At 45.3% G+C, this 23,880-nt stretch overlaps 1 protein-coding gene across 1 annotated transcript in view; it reads left to right on the plus strand.

Annotated features, from left to right (window-relative positions):
* The window catches only part of LOC135545768 (dedicator of cytokinesis protein 2-like), a 135,243-nt gene extending 117,514 nt beyond the window's left edge, over window positions 1–17,729 (plus strand). The window contains 25 exon segments of the mRNA XM_064973616.1: window positions 2,519–2,617; window positions 2,702–2,796; window positions 3,762–3,840; window positions 5,204–5,304; window positions 5,424–5,482; window positions 5,690–5,838; window positions 5,976–6,061; window positions 6,168–6,324; window positions 9,055–9,095; window positions 10,438–10,528; window positions 11,115–11,225; window positions 11,376–11,465; window positions 12,439–12,543; window positions 12,813–12,954; window positions 13,272–13,353; window positions 13,453–13,537; window positions 13,629–13,715; window positions 14,718–14,894; window positions 15,125–15,208; window positions 15,469–15,606; window positions 15,848–15,975; window positions 16,113–16,302; window positions 16,795–16,900; window positions 16,985–17,133; window positions 17,301–17,729. Of these exon segments, the coding sequence (XP_064829688.1) occupies window positions 2,519–2,617; window positions 2,702–2,796; window positions 3,762–3,840; window positions 5,204–5,304; window positions 5,424–5,482; window positions 5,690–5,838; window positions 5,976–6,061; window positions 6,168–6,324; window positions 9,055–9,095; window positions 10,438–10,528; window positions 11,115–11,225; window positions 11,376–11,465; window positions 12,439–12,543; window positions 12,813–12,954; window positions 13,272–13,353; window positions 13,453–13,537; window positions 13,629–13,715; window positions 14,718–14,894; window positions 15,125–15,208; window positions 15,469–15,606; window positions 15,848–15,975; window positions 16,113–16,302; window positions 16,795–16,900; window positions 16,985–17,133; window positions 17,301–17,372 (2,703 nt within the window). The 3' untranslated portion in view covers window positions 17,373–17,729.
* The last annotated feature ends 6,151 nt before the right edge of the window (window positions 17,730–23,880 follow it).

Raw genomic sequence — 23,880 nt, forward strand, 5'->3', positions numbered from 1 at the left:
ATCACTCCCTTCCTCTTCTCTCATCTATCACTCCCTTCCTCTTCTCTCGTCTATCACTCCCTTCCTCCCCCTCTTATTTATCACTCCCTTCCTCCCCCTCTTATTTATCACTCCCTTCCTCTTCTCTCATCTATCACTCCCTTCCTCCCCCTCGTATTTATCTCTCCCTTCCTCCCCCTCTTATTTATCACTCCCTTCCTCCCCTCTTATTTATCAATCCCTTCCTCCCCCTCTCATCTATCACTCCCTTCCTCCCCCTCTAATTTATCACTCCCTTCCTCTTCTCTCATCTATCACTCCCTTCCCCCCTCTCATCTATCACTCCCTTCCTCCCCCTCTCATCTATCACTCCCTTCCTCTTCTCTCATCTATCACTCCCTTCCCCCCTCTCATCTATCACTCCCTTCCTCTTCTCTCATCTATCACTCCCTTCCTCTTCTCTCATCTATCACTCCCTTCCTCCCCCTCTTATTTATCACTCCCTTCCTCTTCTCTCATCTATCACTCCCTTCCTCCCCCTCCCGTCTATAACTCCCTTCCTCCCCCTCTTATTTATCACTCCCTTCCTCTTCTCTCATCTATCACTCCCTTCCCCCCTCTCATCTATCACTCCCTTCCTCCCCCTCTCATATATCACTCCCTTCCTCCCCCTCTCATCTATCACTCCCTTCCCCCTCTCATCTATCACTCCCTTCCTCTTCTCTCATCTATCACTCCCTTCCTCCCCCTCTTATTTATCACTCCCTTCCTCTTCTCTCATCTATCACTCCCTTCCTCCCCTCCCGTCTATAACTCCCTTCCTCCCCCTCTTATTTATCACTCCCTTCCTCTTCTCTCATCTATCACTCCCTTCCCCCCCTCTCATCTATCACTCCCTTCCCCCCTCTCATCTATCACTCCCTTCCTCCCCCTCTCATCTATCACTCCCTTCCTCCCCCTCTTATTTATCACTCCCTTCCCCCCTCTTATTTATCACTCCCTTCCTCCCCCTCTCATCTATCACTCCCTTCCTCCCCCTCTAATTTATCACTCCCTTCCTCTTCTCTCATCTATCACTCCCTTCCTCCCCCTCTCGTCTATCACTCCCTTCCCCCCTCTCATCTATCACTCCCTTCCTCTTCTCTCATCTATCACTCCCTTCCTCCCCCTCTTATTTATCACTCCCTTCCTCTTCTCTCATCTATCACTCCTTTCCTCCCCCTCTCGTCTATCACTCCCTTCCTCCCCCTCTTATTTATCACTCCCTTCCTCCCCCTCTCATTTATCACTCTCTTCCTCTTCTCTCATCTATCACTCCCTTCCTCCCCCCTTATTTATCACTCCCTTCCTCCCCCTCTCATCTATCACTCCCTTCCTCTTCTCTCATCTATCACTCCCTTCCTCCCCCTCTTATTTATCTCTCCCTTCCTCCCCCTTATTTATCACTCCCTTCCTCCCCCCTTATTTATCACTCCCTTCCTCTTCTCTCATCTATCACTCCCTTCCTCCCCCTCCCGTCTATAACTCCCTTCCTCCCCCTCTTATTTATCACTCCCTTCCTCTTCTCTCATCTATCACTTCCTTCCCCCTCTCATCTATCACTCCCTTCCTCCCCCTCTCATATATCACTCCCTTCCTCTTCTCTCATCTATCACTCCCTTCCTCCCCCTCTTATTTATCACTCCCTTCCCCCCTTATTTATCACTCCCTTCCTCCCCCTCTCATCTATCACTCCCTTCCTCCCCCTCTAATTTATCACTCCCTTCCTCTTCTCTCATCTATCACTCCCTTCCTCCCCCTCTCGTCTATCACTCCCTTCCTCCCCCTCTCATCTATCACTCCCTTCCTCTTCTCTCATCTATCACTCCCTTCCTCCCCCTCTTATTTATCACTCCCTTCCTCTTCTCTCATCTATCACTCCCTTCCTCCCCCTCTCGTCTATCACTCCCTTCCTCCCCCTCTCATCTATCACTCCCTTCCTCTTCTCTCATCTATCACTCCCTTCCTCCCCCTCTTATTTATCACTCCCTTCCTCCCCCTCTCATTTATCACTCCCTTCCTCTTCTCTCATCTATCACTCCCTTCCTCCCCCTCGTATTTATCTCTCCCTTCCTCCCCCTCTTATTTATCACTCCCTTCCTCCCCTCTTATTTATCACTCCCTTCCTCCCCTCTCATCTATCACTCCCTTCCCCCCTCTCATCTATCACTCCCTTCCTCCCCCTCTCATCTATCACTCCCTTCCTCTTCTCTCATCTATCACTCCCTTCCTCCCCCTCTTATTTATCACTCCCTTCCTCCCCCTCTCTCGTCTATCACTCCCTTCATTTTGAATAATTTTTGTAATTTCTGCTAATAATGGATTTCTTGGTGAGGAATATTTCTCACAGTAGAGTTGAAAGTGCATTTCCGTCACCACGTCCCCTGTTGTACACTGACCACATTCTCTCCTCTCTCTCTCTCTCTCTCTCTCTCTCTCTCTCTCTCTCTCTCATTCTCTCTCTCCCTCTCTCTCTCTCCTCTCTGTTTCTCTCTCTCAGTCTAGGGTGGTGGCCTGTATGACGGCCATTCTGAGTCAGATGGATGACAGCCACTACTCCAGCTACCTAGAGACCTTCTCAGGCACCACCGACCTAGTGGTGAGCCATCACACACACACACACACGCACACACACACGCACACACATGCAAACACACACACTCATAGACTCTATGTGTTGCAGGACTTTCTGATGGAGACGTTCCTACTGTTTAAGGATCTGATTGGGAAGCACGTCTATCCCTCTGACTGGATGGCTATGATCATGGTGCAGAACAGGTACTGCACTCACACACAACTGTAGTGTAGAGTTACATTGTAGAGTAGCAACTGTAGTGCAGAGTTACATTGTAGAGTAGCAACTGTAGTGCAGAGTTACATTGTAGAGTAGCAACTGTAGTGTAGAGTTACATTGTAGAGTAGCAACTGCAGTGTAGAGTTACATTGTAGAGTAGCAACTGTAGTGTAGAGTTACATTGTAGAGTAGCAACTGTAGTGTAGAGTTATAGTGTAGAGTAACAACTGTGGACAGAGTTACATTGTAGAGTAGCAACTGTAGTGTAGAGTTACATTGTAGAGTAGCAACTGTAGTGCAGAGTTATATTGTAGAGTAGCAACTGTAGTGTAGAGTTACATTGTAGAGTAGCAACTGTAGTGTAGTTACAGTGAAGGGTAGAGGGGGGAGAGAGGGTGAGGGGGAGAGAGAGAGAGATTTCCACAGGCCAAGGATATGTCAGATAGCACAGTGCAGAGAGAGAGAAAGAGGGAGATAGTAAAAGATAGAAAGCGAGAGATAGGAAGAGGAAGATAAGGGAAGATAAACAGTGCAAAGTTAGAGAGGGTGGAGGGAGCAGTGAGGTCTCTTACAGAATGAGAAAGATAGATAGCACTTGAAAGAGAGCCATGGGAAAAGGCTAGTTACCTTTTCAAACTTTACTATAATGAGTTAAATCTGGTTTTAAGTGTCTTTTAACATAATCATTTGATTTCATCGAATAACATCTCATCATTTATTGTCAGATGAAGCTATATGGTGGTAGGGATACTGTGTCAATATTGTATTAATTTTCATTGTATTAACATGTTTCTTAATGTTTAATATTCCCATTGCTATAGATATCAGATGGCATGAATATAGATACCATATTGATATCATGTCACGTCAATATCCCCATTGATATATATTAGGTAGACATTGATCTCCTGGTGTCATCTATCTGACAGATGTATTGGGTTTCTCTCAGGGTGTTCCTCAGAGCAATCAACACCTATGCTGATACCATGAACCTCAAGTTCCTCAACAACAACGACTTTGAAGTGCAGGTCACCGTGTGTGTGTCTTCTCGTGTGTGTGTGTGTGTGTGTGTGTGTGTGTGTGTGTGTGTGTGTGTGTGTGTGTGTGTGTGTGTGTGTGTGTGTGTGTGTGTGTGTGTGTGTGTGTGTGTGTGTGTGTGTGTGTGTGCGTACGTGTGTCTTCAAGTCTGTGTGTGCGTGCGTGTGTCTTCAAGTCTGCTGTGTGTGTCTGCGTCTACTAGTCTGTGTGTGTGTATATTCTAGTCTGTGTGTGTGTGTCTTCTAGTCTGTGTGTGCGTCTTCTAGTCTGTGTGTGTGTGTCTTCTAGTCTGTGTGTGTCTTCTAGTCTGTGTGTGTGTCTTCTAGTCTGTGTGTGTGTGTCTTCTAGTCTGTGTGTGTGTCTTCTAGTCTGTCTGTGTGTGTCTTCTAGTCTGTGTGTGTATGTGTCTTCTAGTCTGTGTGTCTTCTAGTCTGTGTGTGTGTCTTCTAGTCTGTGTGTGTCTTCTAGTCTGTGTGTCTTCTAGTCTGTGTGTCTTCTAGTCTATGTGTGTGTGTCTTTAGTCTGTGTGTGTGTGTCTTCTAGTCTTTGTGTGTGTGTCTTCTAGTCTGTGTGTGTGTCTTCTAGTCTGTGTGTGTGTGTCTTCTTGTCTGTGTGTGTGTGTCTTTAGTCTGTGTGTGTGTGTCTTCTAGTCTTTGTGTGTGTGTCTTCTAGTCTGTGTGTGTGTGTCTTCTAGTCTCTGTGTGTGTGTCTTTAGTCTGTGTGTGTGTCTTCTAGTCTTTGTGTGTGTGTCTTCTAGTCTGTGTGTGTGTCTTCTAGTCTGTGTGTGTGTGTCTTCTAGTCTGTGTGTGTGTCTTCTAGTCTGTGTGTGTGTCTTCTAGTCTGTGTGTGTGTGTCTTCTAGTCTCTGTGTGTGTGTCTTTAGTCTGTGTGTGTGTCTTCTAGTCTTTGTGTGTGTGTCTTCTAGTCTGTGTGTGTGTCTTCTAGTCTGTGTGTGTGTGTCTTCTAGTCTGTGTGTGTGTCTTCTAGTCTGTGTGTGTGTCTTCTAGTCTGTGTGTGTGTCTTCTAGTCTGTGTGTGTGTCTTCTAGTCTGTGTGTGTGTGTCTTCTAGTCTGTGTGTGTGTGTCTTCTAGTCTGTGTGTGTGTGTCTTCTAGTCTGTGTGTGTGTGTCTTCTAATCTGTGTGTGTGTGTCTTCTAGTCTGTGTGTGTGTCTTCTAGTCTGTGTGTGTGTGTGCACACATTCAGGTGTTTCAGTCTCTCTCTGTGTGTCACGGATGTAAGTAAATACTCTACGCTCTCTTTCATTCTCTCTCCCTCTCACTCCCCCTATCATAAATTCATTATTTATCTCATAGGTTTTGACGATTTTGTTTCCTCCTCCCTCTTTGTCTGTAGTTGTGGAATAATTACTTCCATTTGGCCGTAGCATTCATTACCCAAGAGTCCTTGCAGCTCCAGCATTTCTCCTCAACCAAGAGGAACAAGATCCTAACAAAGTGATTTACATTTGTCTTTTGTTTCTCTCTGACAATATTAATGATCCACAGTATTTCATAATCAATGTTAGGATGTTGTATTAACCCCTGTCCTAAAACAAAGCTGATTTCATCTTCAGGTATGGAGACATGAGGAGACTCATTGGTTTCGCCATACGGGACATGTGGTACAAACTGGGCAAGTCTGTGTGTCTGTGTGTGTGTGTGTGTGTGTGTGTGTGTGTGTGTGTGTGTGTGTGTGTGTGTGTGTGTGTGTGTGTGTGTGTGTGTGTGTGTGTGTGTGTGTGTGTGTGTGTGTGTGTGTGTGTGTGTGTGTGTGTGTGAGAGAGAGAGAATATATGTATGTGGGTGTTTTCGACTCCGAGACTGATTCTTGTGTGTGTAGGTGGGAATAAGATCTGTTTTATCCCTGGGATGGTGGGTCCTATCCTGGAGATGACTCTGATTCCTGAGGAGGAGCTGAGACGAGCCACCATCCCCATCTTCTTCGACATGATGCAGTGTGAACACACAGTCTCCACACACTTCCACAAGGTTCGACAGTGACACACACACACTCCCTTACGCGCGCACACACACATGAGCACTCACGCACACACACAGTGTGAACGGAATCACTTTGACAACTTCCAGAGAGGCTTTCCCATTCCCTCCCCTCTGTGTGTCTGTAGTTTGAGAATGAGATCATTCTGAAGCTGGATCATGAGGTGGAGGGAGGAGGAGGAGATGAGAGATACATGGAGCTACTGGAAACCATGTGGGTGTCTTTCATCAATTCCAATATCTATCCACTCAATCAACCACCCGTTCACTTACATACGTGTCTGTGTGCGTTTGTGTGTGTGTGTGTGTGTGTGTGTCAGTCTGTTGGAGTGTGCTGTGGCGCGTCCCTTGTTGAGGCCAGAGGTCGAGCACTTCGTCACCTTGGTGAAGGGACTCCTGGTGCGTCTCCTTGACTACCGCACGGTGATGAGTGACGACAGCCGCAACAACCGCATGAGCTGCACTGTCAATCTCCTGGTAAGCCCCACCCACTACAGGAAGAACCACAGTGGGCAGAATGATGTAGCTTTTATCTGCATTTCTAGTTTTGAAGCTATTTGCATGTTGTTGCATCAACTGCAGCACTGACACCTTTATGTTTCATGTGTTGCCATCAGCCGGTCCCACCTCAAAATCACCCAGAGTCACTTTCAACACACAATCACACCCTTCTCACCAACAACAAATCAATCTGTCGATCATGCCATGCCATTTCAATTGTGCCCGCAATATAGTCATCAACATGGCATCCAATCAATTATAACACCTCCTAATACATTCTGGACTTATGAATGAATTAAAAACTAAGTTAAAACATTCAGTAACAGCATCTGTTAGAATATCGCAGATCAATACAAGGTGAGGGGAGTCTCAGAGGCAGTACCGGCCTGTCCTTGTATTATACTGTGACTCTATAGCAGTCACACAGTAACATAGCTGTACAAAGGAAAGGGGGTATACCTAGTCAGTTGTACAACTGAATGCCTTCCACATTGAACCCAACTGAATCAGAGAGGTGAGGGGGCTGCCTTAATCAACATCCACGTCTTCAGCACCCGGGGAACAGATTAAGGCAGCCCCCCTCACCTCTCTGATTCAGTTGGGTTCAATGTGCCTTGCTCAGGGACAGAACGGCAGATTATTACCTTGTCAGCTTGGGGATTTGATCCAGCAACCTTTCGGTTACTGGCCCAAAGCTCTAACAACTAGGCTACCTGCCACCCCAGAGTTATCCAGGGTTACCCAGCACCGCTATGGCTAAGCATTAGTCATTCCCTTTCATTAAATGTTGTTTGGGAAGCTAAACACCCTTACCTCAGGCTAATTGACATTAACATGCTATGCAATATGCAAGCTAGTCATCCTTACCTCAGGATAACTAACATTAGCATGCTATGCAATATGCAAGCTAGTCATCTTTACCTCAGGATAACTAACATTAGCATGCTATGCAATATGCAAGCTAATCATCCTTACCTCAGGACAACTAACATTAGCATGCTATGCAATATGCAAGCTAGTCATCCTTACCTCAGGACAACTAACATTAGCATGCTATAGCTAACACACAGCTCCCAGGGATGCATCTGGAAAACACCACATGACCAAAAGAATGTGGACACCTGGAGTTGGTCCCCCCTTTGCTGTTATAACAGCCTCCACTCTTCTGGGAAGGCTTTCCACTAGATGTTGGAACATTGCTGTAGGGCCATGCTTCCATTCAACCACAAGAGCATTAGTGAGGTCAGGCGCTGATGTTGGGCGATTAGGCCTGGTTCGCAGTCGGCGTTCCAATTCATTGCAACGGTGTTCAATGGCCTTGTCATTCTGCTTTGTGCATGCAAGGCATTGTCCTGCCTCAGGACAACTCATCCCCATGCTTGCAAAATTGGAAGCCAGAATTGTCTCAGGACATGTCATTGTATGCTGTAGCTTTAAGATTTCCTTCACTGGAACTAACATTAGCCCAAACCATGAAAAACAGCCCCAGGCCATTATTCCTCCTCACCACAACTAACATTAGCATGCTATGCATTGCAAGCTAATCATCCTTCTCAGGACAACTAACATTAGCATGATTCATCTGTCAGACTGCCAGATAGTGAAGTGTGATTCATCACTCCAGAGAAGGCGTTTCCACCACTCCAGAGTCCAATGGCGTCGATCTTTACACCACTCCAGCCGACACTTGGCATTGGGAATGGTGATCTTAGGCTTGTGTGTGACTGCTCAGCCATGGAAACCCATTTCATGAAGCTCCCGCCGAAAAGTTAATGTGCTGACATTGCTTACAGAGGCAGTTTGAAACTTGGTAGTGAGTGTTGCAACTGAGGACAGACAATTGTTACGTGCTATGCGCTTCAGCACGCGGCGGACCAGTTCTGTGAACTTGTGTGGCCTACCACTTCAGGCTGAACCACTGTTGCTCCTAGACGTTTCAACTTCACAATAACAGCACTTACAGTTGACCGGGCAGCTCTAGCAGGGCAGAGATTTGACAAACTGACTTGTTGGAAAGGTTACATACTAAGACGGTGCCACGTTGGATGTCACTGAGCTCTTCAGTCAGGCCATTCTACTGCCAATGTTTGTGTATGGAGATCGCATGGCTGTGTGTTCTATATTATACACCTGTCAGCAATGGATGTGGCTGAAATAGCCGAATCCACAAATTTGAAGGGGTGTCCACATACTTTTGTATATATAATGTGTGTATGTTAGCTGCACGTGTCATCAGTTTATGTTTGATATTTCTAATTGCTCTTCAAACACTAGTCAGATGTGGAGATTATTGGAGCGTGCTAGATGATGACATGGGTTTAAGATGTTTGTGTTCTACCTTGAGTGTCTTTCTCAGTGGGTGAGCACCGTAGAAGAGCCGTGGTGTGTGTGGGTGCGTGTGTGTGTGTGTGTGTGTGTGTGTGTGTGTGTGGTGATGAGACAGGGTTACTTTAGGTCATCACACTCGTCTGCTCTCTTAAGACATCATTAAACTTCATTAAACAGGGAATTTGTGCCGCACTGGCACACACACACACACACACACACACACACACACACACACACACACACACACACACACACACACACACACACAAACCCTCTCTGAAGTTTATCCTCACACACACATCCCCCCAACACACATCCATACTAACAGGCAACGTTACACTCCTCTCACTCCTCACACTCCTCTCTGTTGCATTGCAGAATTTCTACAAGGACATCAACCGTGAAGGGATGTACATCAGGTGACACTTTATGTAACAATAACCTGTTATTACAATTGTAAATATGTTTCATAACTAGTTACACCATATCTAATACATGATCTAGTTTGTCTATAGAGGGTTTCTGTATATGTGCTGTGGGACTGGGGTAGCTGTGTATAACAGTGTATTACTCTGTGAATGAGTGCGAGAATGTGACCTTGTGTGTGTGTGTGTTTGTGTGTATATAATCTGACAAGGGATTATCTCAATCCTTCTGAATTAATGTCCAAATCCAGAGGATCAAGTCCTCCACTAACCATAACATGTGCACTCATTTTAGGAGAGAGAGAGGGATGGAGAGGGAAGGAGGGAGCGAGAGGGAAAGAGTGTGATAGTGAGTGAGAGAGAGAGACCGATGGAGGGAGGGAAGTGGAGAGGTTGAGAGAAAGTGAAGGACAGAGGGATACAGAAGGTGAGTCAAAGAAAGGCGTGATCCAAAAGGAGGAATGGAATAAAAAGATGGAGGAAGAAACCAAGACTAGCGAGTGAAAGATGCTCTGCGGGAAACCTAGAATGTTCAAAACAATTCAAGTCCCACATTTGACACAATCCAAAAAATGGAACAATGTTGTGCTGAAAATGAGTGACAGTGATAGAAGATGGGTTAGAAATAACAAAGAATAGAAAGAGGAAGAGGAGAAAGAGAGAGGAGAAAGAGAGAGGAGAAAGAGAGAGGGAGGTTAAAAGAGACCTGTGGCTGAGGTAGCTGCATAGCGACACGGTCTGAAGGCACATTCAACTTCCGTGTGTTCTGCTTGTGTGTTCCGCAGTGTTCACATCAGTGTGACAGGATCACAAAGCTTTGCTCCGCTATAAAAACGTCATCGGGACGGCATACGCTATCTATTATCCCGAGACAGACAGTGCCCATTGGGCTGTCAGTTTAGCCATTTGTTAGTTCTCTGTGGTTGATGGTTGGTGTATAGGTCATGCCATCACAATCACAACAGATTGGATACGTGTATCACAGCATGATGGACTGACTAGTCACTGAGTTGTCGTCTAGGCAACAGAGTCATCTAGTGGACAGTGGTAGACATTAGAGTGTGGTGTGTATTAACTTTGTGTGTGTGTGTGTGTGTGTGTGTGTGTGTGTGTGTGTGTGTGTGTGTGTGTGTGTGTGTGTGTGTGTGTGTGTGTGTGTGCGTGTGTGTGCGTGTGTGCCTGCGTGTGTGTGTGTGTGTGTGCGTGCGTGTGTGTGTGTGTGTGTGTGTGTGTGTGTGTGTGTGTGTGTGTGCGTGCGTGCGTGTGCGTGTGTGTGCGTGTGCGTGTGTGCCTGCGTGCTTGCGTATGCACACATGTGCACGCGTGTGTGTTACAGATACCTCTACAAGCTGAGAGACCTTCACTTGGATGTGGAAAACTACACAGAGGCTGCATACACCCTGTTGCTTCACTCTCGCCTGCTCAAGGTATGCCAAATTGACATTGGCATTCACAGCGAGAGAGAAGCATTTATTGGTGGATTCAGTGTAGCCCTGACACAGTGTGAGATGAGAGCGAGGGTGTTTTATTGGTTGATGACTGATTCCCTTGGAGATGGCCAATAGCATTAATCCATCTGATTAAGTTTTCAGAGTGACTTCATGACAGGGTTTTGGCCTCTGTGGCTGGGTAACTATAGTGATTGATATAGTGTGTGTGTGACTTCTCTCTCTCTCCGTCTCTTTTATGGGGTGCTTTCATAGAGTTTATTCTCTCCAGTAATTTATTACATCTTCTCTGTCATTGACGTCATAGTAGTTTACACTGCTTCATCTCTCACACACACATGCAGTCACTCCTATATAAAGTATAGCCTATAACCTATAACCTACAACCTATAGCCTTTACAATCCTGTCTATAGCCTATCTTGCCACACTGATTGTTTAGGCTATGTCCTCTCTCTCTCTCTCTCTCTCTCTCTCTCTCTCTCTCTCTCTCTCTCTCTGTCTCTGTCTCTGGCTCTCTCTCTCCCCTTCCCTCTCCGTCCCTCCCTCCCCCCTCCTCTACCCCAGTGGTCAGACGACCAGTGCAGTCCCCAGTTTGAGTTGCGTAGCTGTCAGACCCAGCGCCAGCTGAAGGAGAACCTCTATGACAAAATCATCGGACACTTCGACAAGGGCAAGGTCAGCTAAATAGAGCAGAGTGCACCATCTTGATTCGGTATAGTGTCTTTGCTGTATCGATAGATGTGTTGGAGTTGGTTCTCTTGTCTATCTTGTGTCTTCTCTCCATGTGTGTGTATTGGTAATCTTTCATCTGGCTGTGTTGTGTAGATGTGGGAGGAAGCCATTACTCTGTGTAAGGAGCTGGCTGACCAGTATGAGATGGAGGTGTTTGACTACGAGCTGCTCAGCCAGAGTCTGGTAAGACACACATAACACACTTTCCTGTCCTATTCCACACATGAATAGGTTTTGTCAAGCTTCCTTTATCAGCGTTTGTCCTTAAATTTGTGACACCTATCACAGGACCCTCAAAACATTCATTTACTCTCACTTTCTCCTCACCTCTCCTCTCCTCATCCCAACGTACATCATATCTGGAGTGACTATTCAATATACTCCTCTCCTCCTTTTCTCATTCTTCTCTTCTCTCGCCTCCCAAGAGTCTCGCTCACTCAAACAAAACGTGCATATACAGTATTTCTCCATTAGATTCTGCCCTTGGATTGTCCTTTTATCGTTTCTCACATATTTCACCCTAGAAAAACAGGTCTTTGCTGAGCATGTCATTTCTCTGATGGCTGTAGCTGTACAGAAGGCATTATCATATAATATCTCTATCTTCTTCTGTCTGTCTGTCTCTCCCACCCTCTCTCTTTTTCCCTCTTCCTCCCCCTCTCTATGTCTCTCCCACCCTCTCTCTTTTTCCCTCTTCCTCCCCCTCTCTATGTCTCTCCCACCCTCTCTCTTTTCCCTCTTCCTCCCCCTCTCTATGTCTCTCCCACCCTCTCTCTTTTCCCTCTTCCTCCCCCTCTCTATGTCTCTCCCACCCTCTCTCTATTTCCCTCTTCCTCCCCCTCTCTATGTCTCTCCCACCCTCTCTCTTTTTTTCCCTCTTCCTCCCCCTCTCTATGTCTCTCCCACCCTCTCTCTTTTTCCCTCTTCCTCCCCCTCTCTATGTCTCTCCCACCCTCTCTCTTTTTCCCTCTTCCTCCCCCTCTCTATGTCTCTCCCACCTTAACCCCACTCTCTCTCTCTCTCTCTGTCTCTCTCTGTCTTTCTCTCTCTGTCTCTCTCTGTCTCTCTCTCTCTGTCTCTCTCTGTCTCGCTCTGTCTCTCTCTGTCTCTCTGTCTCTCTCTGTCTCTCTCTGTCTGTCTCTCTGTCTGTCTGTAGAAGCAGCAGGCTAAGTTCTATGAGAACATTATGAAGATCCTGAGGCCCAAGCCAGACTACTTTGCAGTGGGATACTATGGACAGGGCTACCCTCCCTTCCTCAGGGTCGGTCAACCTTCTCAATGTCTCAGTTTCGCCCATATTTACATGATTTCGGGCCAATAATGGTTTATTATACTTATGAAATGAGCAACAAAGGCTGTCAATTCACAAGGGGAAGCAATATCAAAATTGTATTAAAAGAATGACCTCTTATGTCATATTTCTGAGTGTTTATAACCCCATGCATGAGTGTCTATAGGTCTGATCAAACAAGGCGCTTATGAGCAGTAATGATCCCTTTATGACCGTCTACAACCTGTGTATAACCTCAGAACAAGGTGTTTATCCACCGGGGGAAGGAGTACGAGCGTAGAGAAGACTTCCAGAACCAGCTGATGAGTCAGTTCCCCAGCGCTGTCCGTCTCAATATCACCACCATGCCTGGAGACGACGTCAGACTCTCCCCGTTGCAGTGTATCCTCATAATGTGCAGTGTAGAAACCAGAATTGGGGTCATATCCATTTAAATTCCAGTCAATTGAGGACGTATACTTGAAAGTCCAATTCTCTTCAATGCTTTTCAGTGAGTAACCTTTGGAATTAGAATTGACCCCAACCCTGGTATACACACATCCTACACACACACCTACACACACGCACACACCTGCACACACACACGCACGCACGCACACACACACACACACACACACACACACACACACACACCTAAACATTTGTCTTCATCATGTTTGTGTTGTGGTAATGTTGCGTTCCCTGACCGGGGTTCTCAGACATCCAGTGTTTCACTGTGCAACCCGTCCTGGAGATCCCACCTCACCTGAAGAACAAACCAGTCCCTGACCAGATCAACAAGTCAGTCCCTTTTGTCCGTCTCCCTCTCATTCGAATTCATTTGCTTTGAAAATAGACAGCGTAAACAGAAGAAATGTAGCCCCTCTTTCTGTGTTGTAGCTTCTACAAGTCCAACTATGTGCAGCGTTTCCACTACTCCAGACCAGTGAGGAGAGGACCAGTGGACCCCAATAATGAGTTTGTTGTAAGTGTCTGACTGAATGAGGACATGTCTATGACCATAGAGCTATTCCATGTAAAACAATGGCAACAATCTCAATCTCTCTCTCTCCTAGTCCATGTGGATTGAGCGCACCACATTCACCACAGTGTACAAACTCCCTGGGATCCTGCGCTGGTTTGAGGCCACAGATATGAAACATGTAAGCATGTGTTTGTCTGTCTTTTTGTCAAAATTCGCCTGATGTTGGTCTTATGCCCTCTCTCTCTCTCTCTCTCTCTCTCTCTCTCTCTCTCTCTCTCTCTCTCTCTCTCTCTCTCTCTCTCTCTCTCTCTCTCTCTCTCTCTCTCTCTCTCTCTCTCTCTTTCTCTCTCTCTCTCTCTCTCTCTCTCTCTCTCTCTCACTCTCTCTCTCTCTCTGTGTCTCTCCCCGTCTTTCTTTCTCAAATTTCATTTTCTTTTTTCAATTCAATTTGCTTCATTGGCATGACGTAACAACGTGCATATTGTCAAAGCTTATTTTGGATATTTATAATATAAAAAATAAATACAAATGAGAATCAAGATTGTCAACGGGACACAACAGGAACAACAATAACCAAGTGTCAAAATAACCCTACATTCAACAATAACAATAAGCATACAGTAGAGGACATGTGCAGGTTGATTCGTCTGTCAGACACTGTCCCTCAACTTATGGCAGGCCGCAATGTAGTGCGCTGCCAACCCACAGCTCTCTGCGTCCTCCCCCAACAGGACGGGTAGCCTACTCTCATCAGAGAGGTCTTTGAAACCTTGAATAAGGGTTTGACATTTGGGGAAATGACAATCTCTAATTGGTTTATATTTTTTTACATTTTGTCAGGAAATGCAGCTCTGCTGTGGTGCAGTGGTTGCACAGCCTTTCCTCTACAGGGAGCCAGGTTCTGCTGTTGGTGCAGTGGTGCACAGCCTTTCCTCTACAGGGAGCAGTGGTTGCACAGCCTTTCCTCTACAGGGAGCCAGGTTTTGCTGTGGTGCAGTGGTTGCACAGCCTTTCCTCTACCTGCTGTGGTGCAGTGGTTGCACAGCCTTTCCTCTACAGGGATCCAGGTTTTCCTGTGTCTACCCTCCTCAATGGCAAGGCTGTGCTCACTGAGCATGTACTTTGTCAAGGTTTTTCTAAGGTTTTGATCAGTAACCAGTTCAGTTTCTCTCTCTGTCAGACCACCATCAGTCCTCTGGAGAATGCCATAGAGACCATGGAGAGCACAAATGACAAGATCCTCACCATGGTAAACCAATACCAGGCCGACGACGCCCTTCCCATCAACCCCCTCTCCATGCTGCTCAACGGCATCGTGGACCCCGCTGTCATGGGGGGCTTCGCCAAGTACGAAAAGGTCAGAGTTCATCCATCCATCCGTTCGTCATCTCTTTACTCCTGCCCAACTCGTACATTTCAGAACAGTATTCTGTGTGTTTGGCACAAGCTGAAGTAGGGATAGAATATACTATACAATAAGCTGGATGTTTGGTGAAGATCATACATTTGTCTTCTTCCTATCTCAACCCAGGACTGTTTAATACATAAAAGAGCAGCACATTTCAATGATATCTCTCCTCTCCCCAGGCCTTCTTCACTGAGGAGTACAACCTGCAACACCCAGAGGACCGAGATAAGCTGTATCGCCTCAAAGACCTCATCGCATGGCAGGTACTGTACACACACACGGTACACACTCACATACAGTACTGAAACACAGGCACACACACACATGCATACACACACACACACACACACATGCACACACACACATATGCATGCCCACACACACACACACACACACACACATATGCATGCCCACACACACACACACACACACACACACACACACACACACACACACACACACACACACACACACACACACACACACACACACATGCATGCCCACACACATTATTATCTTGCAGATCCCGTTGCTGGGGGGAGGGATCTCTCTACATGGTAAGAGAGTGACAGACGACCTACGACCTTTCCACGAGCGCATGGAGGAGTGCTTCAAACACATGAGGAAGAAGGTGGAGAAGGAGTACGGCGTGAGGGACCTGGTAAGAGAAAGAGAGGGAGAGAAAAGGAGAGTGTTTGCATGATGACTGAAATGCTAGCTGCAGGGAACTGCCTGGTATCTTGGGCAGAGGAGAATATCTGTCTGAAAAATGTGTTATGAAAAGAGCTTTAGGAATGATACTGGCCATAACTCCTGTTTGTGAAAAGCATTGTCACTCTCTCCTTCATTCAACGTCACCTTTGACCTTTTTCTCCATCCTTCTCTTTCTCCCTTGTTCTTAGCCGGATATGGATGAGAGGAAGTCAACTCGTCCGCGCTCTGTCCTTCGCTCCTTCCGTCAGTCTGTCATCTCCATCTGCTCCCTCCAGGGGTCTGAGTGTGGGACCCCCACCAAACCTTACCCAGACAGGTAACACACACAGGCACACGCACACACTCAGATGAAACCCACACAGACGGATGCAAACACAAAATCATATGTAACAACACACACCTTACCCTCGCTTCTCTCTTGATCCCATTCCCCTCACCCCCCTCCCTCCCCAGTGGTCTCCCTGACACGGTGTCCCCCCGGACCCCCACCCTGCAGCGCTCCAGTGGGAGTATGAGCATGGGGGAAGATGGAGGGGCCGATGGGGAGGTGAAACTCAGGAAGTCCAAAAAGAAAAGGAAGAGGAGCAGCATGATCTTCATCCCAGAGGAGAGAGACAGGACCAACACACTGGACAGCAAACGGGTGAGAGAGATGGAGAGATGGAGAGACAGAGAGATAGATAGAGAGACAGATACAGCAAAAAAGAGAGAGAGAGACACAGAGAAAGAGAGAGCAAGACAGAGACAGAGAGAGAGAGAGACAGAAAGAGAGACAGAAAGAGAGAGACAAAGAGACAGAGAGACAGAGAGAGAGAGAGAGAGAGAGAGAGAGAGAGAGAGAGAGGCAAGGGATGGAATTGAAATGACAAGAGCGAGTGGGACAAAAGTGTGCAAAGCTGTCATCAAAGCAAAGGGTGGCTACTTTGAAGAATCTCAAAAGTAAAATATATTTTGATTTGTTTACCACTGTTTTGGTTCCTACATGATTCCATATGTGTTCTTTCATAGTTCTGATGTCTTCACTGTTATTCTACAATATAGGTGTGTCCAAACTGACTGATAGTGTGCACACAGACTCCTGCTTTATGTCAGTATCAGTGAGTATCCCTGCTCTCTGTTCTCTGCCTCCCTCTAGCTGTCCAAGAAGCAGGAGTTCCGCAGTGATACCAACCTGTCTGAACCCTGTCAGGGAAATGACTCTCTCACCAATGTCAACTCCAGGTCTCTGCCTGCTATTACAGGTAACACTCACAAACGTATGCACACGCATGACCGCATGCACATAGGCACACTCCCTCTCACACACATCCTCTCCCTGTTCACAGGTCTGTCTCTGTCCGTGGTCAACGGTAGTGAGGAGGCGGAGTTAGCCCGGTCCAGGAGGGACAGTAAGAGCATGTCTGTGTGTCTTCCTGGTGACCGTACCGCTGACAGACGCTCCAAAGGGGTTATCAGCCTGCTGTTCGGGGCCAAGGTGCACACACACACACACACACACACACACACACACACACACACACACACACACACACACACACACACACACACACACACACACACACACACACACACACACACACACACAACCATTAGGTGAGTTGTGTGTTTAATCTAGATGTATGGTTGTCTATGTTCCCGCAGAGCAACAAGTCTGAGCAACAGAAAGACAAGTCGTGTACTGACCCAGGCAACAAGAACGTCAGTCATTTCTAACGGCCGTCCATCAAGCATGATGTACCCTCAGTGCCTTTACACCTGCTCTGCTTTGAATGCCAGTCAACACAAGGGGTTGTTGCCCTGCTAGAAGCTCCTCTTTGGAAAGAGACATCTGATCAGCTTTTTCATCAAGACTTGTTGCGCTTCCGCAGGCACACACACACATAGAGCGGGAGATGGAGAGACACAGACTTGATCTCTGATGAAATTCTGCGTAGCATGCTTTCACGCTTCTGCTCTCACATCTTTTACAATCAATCAAAAATACATTTTCCTTGACTGCCTTTTTTTAGTAATGTAACTTTCAAATTTGATTCAACTTATGAAACAATGAATAAAAAGATATCCAATGTTTGACAGGGTCGTTTTTTTTTTCAAAGAACATTATATTAACAGTTTAATGTGACTCTCGGAACATAATGGATGAACTCATTGAGAATATGGATGATGTCCCAAAGCACTCTCATTAAGAGCCAACGGCCAAAAGAATATGGCTTTATTTCAATAAATAGTACACAAACACAAACAGAATGACAATAATATGAGGTGGTATATCTGTTCAATAAAGAGTACAAACACAAACAGAATGACAATAATATGAGGTGGTATATCTGTTCAATAAAGGGTACAAACACAAACAGAATGACAATAATATGGAGTGGTATATCTGTTCAATAAAGAGTACAAACACACACAGAATGACAATAATATGGAGTATAATATGGAGTATAAATGGAGTGGTATATCTGTTCAATAAATCAATATCATGTAAATCACATACATACCCAAGATAAATTCCACAACAATTTTGAAATCTTATCAAATCAAAGTTTGTTGTTCGCATACACAGTTTAGCAATGTGAAATGCTGATGTTACTAGCTCTTAACAATGCAGTGAAATGCTGATGTTACCAGCTCTTAACAATGCTGTGAAATGCTGATGTTACTAGCTCTTAACATGTTCACGCTACAGGTTCCCCAAGGGGTACCACCCCCCCCCCCCGCTCAACTCAAACCGTGGCGCACAGAATGCAAAAATATTCTTTGAAATATTTAACCTCCACACATTAACAAGTGAAAGATAAAAACCTTGTTCATCTACCCAGCGAGTCAGATTTCTAAAATGTTTTACAGCGAAAACATAGCACATATGTATGTCAAACCACCACAAAGACACAGACGATATGTAGCCATTGTGTCAAACAAAAGATGCAATCACAAACGCAGGATTAAAAGAAAAGTAATTCACTAACCTTTTGAAAATCTTCATCAGATGACAGTAATAGGACATGTTACACAGTACATTTATGTTTTTTTCAATAATATGCAATTTATATCCATAAATCTCCGTTTACATTGACGCCATGTTCAGAAAATGCTAAAAAATGTCCAGAGAAATTATAGATAACTCCGCCAGATAACGCCAGATAACAGCAATACACATCATATACTTTGACTAAATATACATGTTCTACATATAGTTAGAAAGATACACTGCTTCTTAATGCAATCGCTTTGTCACATTTATTTTTAACGTTACAGAAATCGTTCACTATTCAATAATCTGAGACGGCGCTCAGACATAAGCAATATTCAAAATTCAAAACTTCAAAATTACATATTATATGTCGACTAAACTGGTCAAACTAAGTGCAGAATCCAGCTTTAGGATGTTATTAACGTACAAAACAATTCTCAAATCGACCGGACAAACTGTATTCTTCTCGTGCAAGTTGGAACAAAGGGAGCTCTGAGCGCAACGCGTGCCTGAAAGTGCATGTATTTTCTCGCAACACCCAGTATTTTGCCTGCCAAAGGGTCAAAGCTCGCGGGATTTGCACAATTAAACACTCTACTGATAGAAGACATCTCGCGGAAGACATAGAAACTGATCCCAGATCCAGATCTGGTTGGGAAGGGTGGGGGCGATGACGTCAAAGTTGGCCCAACTTTCCTGATGAGAAAACTAGTTTGGGAGATTGGCTGCCCTGTGGGTTCTGCTATACATACAGACATAATTCAAACGGTTTTAGAAGCTTTAGAGTGTTTTCTATTCAATAATAATTATTATATGCACATATTAGCAATTTTGGACAGATTTTTTTCAGTTAACTATGGGCACGCAATTCATCCAAAGAGGGCAGTATTGTCCCGAGCCTTAACAGGTTTTAACAATGCAGTGAAATGTCAAATTATTCAAAAAGAAATGATTGAAACATAAAAACAGATAGTGCAGTATAAATGCCGTGTCTGTGCATTATAAAAAATGAGTCTATTCATTATAATTAATTAGCTATGAAATTACATCTGGCTATCACTATCTCAATATTATGGTCCTCACAATCGCAATATTATGGCCCTCACTATCTCAATATTGTGGCCCTCGCTATCTCAATATTTTGGCCCTCACTATCTCAATATTATGGCCCTCACTATCTCAATATTATGGCCCTCACTATCTCAATATTATGCCCTCACTATCTCAATATTATGCCCTCACTATCTCAATATTATGGCGCTCACTATCTCAATATTATGGCCCTCACTATCTCAATATTATGGTCCTCACTATCTCAATATTATGCCCTCACTTTCTCAATATTATGGTCCTCACTATCTCAATATCATGGTCCTCACTATCTCAATATTATGCCCTCACTATCTCAATATTATGGTCCTCACTATCTCAATATTATGGACCTCACTATCTCAATAGTATGGTCCTCACTATCTCAAAATTATGCCCTCACTATCTCAATATTATACCCTCGCTATCTCAATATTATGCCCTCGCTATCTCAATATTATGCCCTCACTATCTCAATATCATGGCCCTCACTATCTCAATATTATGGCCCTTACTATCTCAATATTATGGCCCTCACTATCTCAATATTATGCCCTCACTATCTCAATATTATGCCCTCACTATCTCAATATTATGGCCCTCACTATCTCAATATTATGCCCTCACTATCTCAATATTATGGCCCTCACTATCTCAATATTATGGTCCTCACTATCTCAATATTATGGCCCTCACTATCTCAATATTATGGCCCTCACTATCTCAATATTATGGCCCTTACTATCTCAATATTATGCCCTCACTATCTCAATATTATGGCCCTCACTATCTCAATATTATGGCCCTCACTATCTCAATATTATGGCCCTCACTATCTCAATATTATGCCCTCACTTTCTCAATATTATGGTCCTCACTATCTCAATATCATGGTCCTCACTATCTCAATATTATGCCCTCACTCTCTCAATATTATGGTCCTCACTATCTCAATATTATGGACCTCACTATCTCAATATCATGGTCCTCACTATCTCAATATTATGGTCCTCACTATCTCAATATCATGGTCCTCACTATCTCAATAGTATGGTCCTCACTATCTCAATAGTATGGTCCTCACTATCTCAATAGTATGGTCCTCACTATCTCAATATTACAGTGTTTCTCATATCTCCATTACCTTAATAAAGGTCCAATACAGCCATTTGTGTTTATCTCAATATCAAATCATTTCTGGGTAACAATTAAGTACCTTACCTTATTGTTTTTTTTAATTGTCAAAAGGCCTCCTGCGTGGTGCTGTTGTCTAACGCACTGCATCGCAGTGCTTATGGCGTCTCTTCAGATCCGGGTTTGATCCCAGGCTGTTTCACAACCGGCCATGACTGGGAGTCCCATAGGGCGGTGCACAATTCGCCCAGCGTCGCCCTGGTTAGGGGAGAGTTTGGCCAGGGGGGGCTTTACTTGGCTGATCGCACTCTAGCGACTCCTTGTGGCTGACCGGACGCCTGCAGGCTGACTCAGTTGAATGGTGTTTCCTCTGACACATTGGTGCAGCTGGCGTCCAGGTTAAGAAGTTGGGTGTTAAGAAGCATGACTCAACCTTCGCCCCTCCCGAGCCCATTGGGGAGTTGCAACGATGACACAAGATCATAATTGGATATAACAAAATTAGTTTCTTAGCAAAAATAAATTTCCAGATAGAATTTTGCTAGGATGGTCTGGGAATGGTCTGAGTGAGGAGCAGAAAACTAGCTGGTATTTTACATTTACATTTAAGTCATTTAGCAGACGCTCTTATCCAGAGCGACTTACAAATTGGTGAATTCACCTTCTGACATCAGTGGAACAGCCACTTTACAATAGTGCATTTAAATCATTTAAGGGGGGGTGAGAAGGATTGCTTTATCCTATCCTGGTATTGACAGAGAGGTTTAAAACTCTCATGTTGGTCTATTAACTCATTTACTGCCATGTCAACAGGCAGGCCAAAACTCCATCCCACCAAAACATGCTGAAATTCCAGACCATCTTTTCAAACTACTCTGACACTAAAAAGGCATTATAATAATTTCTGCTGCTCTTGGAAAATGATCTCTGATCTGAGGTCAGTGTAAAGGGAAGTGGTTAACTCGTGGTTTCCTGGTCACCTTAGTGTTCTCCTCAGACAGGGGGAGTCTGTGGTGGGCTGAGGTGGGGTCCAGTGTGAGCTCACAGGCATCTGAAAGCAGGAGGGGAGTGGTAAATTAATGAGTAAATGAACAATCAATAGCCCTGGTCTGATCCGGTGTTCTTTAGCATGTTTCACACTGTGGGACATTTCCTCAGCCCTGGTCTGATCCGGTGCTCTCTACCATGTTTCACACTGTGGGACATTTCCTCAGCCCTGGTCTGATCCGGTGCTTTCTACCATGTTTCACACTGTGGGACATTTCCTCAGCCCTGGTCTGATCCGGTGCTCTCTACCATGTTTCACACTGTGGGACATTTCCTCAGCCCTGGTCTGATCCGGTGCTCTCTACCATGTTTCACACTGTGGGACATTTCCTCAGCCCTGGTCTGATCCGGTGCTCTCTACCATGTTTCACACTGTGGGACATTTCCTCAGCCCTGGTCTGATCCGGTGCTCTCTACCATGTTTCACACTGTGGGACATTTCCTCAGCCCTGGTCTGATCCGGTGCTCTCTACCATGTTTCACACTGTGGGACATTTCCTCAGCCCTGGTCTGATCCGGTGCTCTTTACCATGTTTCACACTGTGGGACATTTCCTCAGCCCTGGTCTGATCCGGTGCTCTCTACCATGTTTCACACTGTGGGACATTTCCTCAGCCCTGGTCTGATCCGGTGCTCTCTACCATGTTTCACACTGTGGGACATTTCCTCAGCCCTGGTCTGATCCGGTGCTCTCTACCATGTTTCACACTGTGGGACATTTCCTCAGCCCTGGTCTGATCCGGTGCTCTCTACCATGTTTCACACTGTGGGACATTTCCTCAGCCCTGGTCTGATCGGGTGCTCTCTACCATGTTTCACACTGTGGGACATTTCCTCAGCCCTGGTCTGATCCGGTGCTCTCTACCATGTTTCACACTGTGGGACAAGCAGAGATGGAGTGAATAAGAGACACAGAGTCCCTATGAATAATGAAAGGAAATAATGACCATTCTTAACCTTATTTACTGCAGAGTCTCCATTTTTACTCCAGAGTCTCTTATTTACTTCAGCGTCTCCAATCCTCAGTGTGGATTCTCCAGTAAAACAGAGAGCAGCTTCACTCATGAGTCTCCTGGGCGATTGTAGCTCAGGTCCAGCACTCTCGGGTGAAAGGGGTTTGAAAGCAAAGCTATAGCCAGGTAAGCACTGCCTTTCTCTGTGACTCTACAGACTGACAACCCGAGATACAGAAATGTGATTACATAATGAGATATAAAAATACACCAGGTAATACCTTTGTAATCCTTTTTCTCTCACGGTTGATTCCGTGTTGGTCCTGTGCTCCTACCCCAGTGTCTGAAGTTGACAGTATGGATCATCCAGTCCGGCAGAGAGCAGTGTTACTCCACAATCCTGCAGGTCATTGTCTCTCCACTCCAGCGCTCTCAGATGAGAGAGAGGAAATCTCAGGGCTTTGGCTCTCCTCTGTAAGACTACGCCCTCCTAGCCTGTAGAAAAACGGGAGGGAAATCCCACTCTGGTTCTGAGTCATTCAAGCACAAGTACACACACACTTCCAAGTCACCATAACATCATTCAGTCATAGTAGCTAACACCATCAGACCATCACTCCTCCCTGGTGTTTCCTTAATTGAAGGGAATTCCAAGGTGTAATGAAGGAACTTAAAGGCCACGTATGACTTACCCTATTCTCTGTACTTTACACTGGGAGCTCTCCAGTCCTTTACAGAGCTGCCACAGGCCTGAATCTTGCCTGTCATTGTTGCTTAGCTCCACCTCAGTCAGACAGGAGTGTGGAGGCTGAAGAGCTGCAGTCAAAATGGTGTTGGTAGCCATGGTGAGATCACACCCTGACAAACTGGGGAAGAAACAATCAAGAGGAAGGTGATGATGATGATGATACTACTTCATGGTATGCTGTCCTTTCAGCTATCAAGTTATGTCTATTACGTGTAACTTCTTGTCGCTTAAAATAAACAACGTCAAGCTAAAGACTCACCCTCAGCCTCTCCAGTC

The sequence above is a fragment of the Oncorhynchus masou genome, chromosome 9 (genome assembly GCF_036934945.1).
Source record: "Oncorhynchus masou masou isolate Uvic2021 chromosome 9, UVic_Omas_1.1, whole genome shotgun sequence".
NCBI lineage: Eukaryota > Metazoa > Chordata > Actinopteri > Salmoniformes > Salmonidae > Oncorhynchus > Oncorhynchus masou.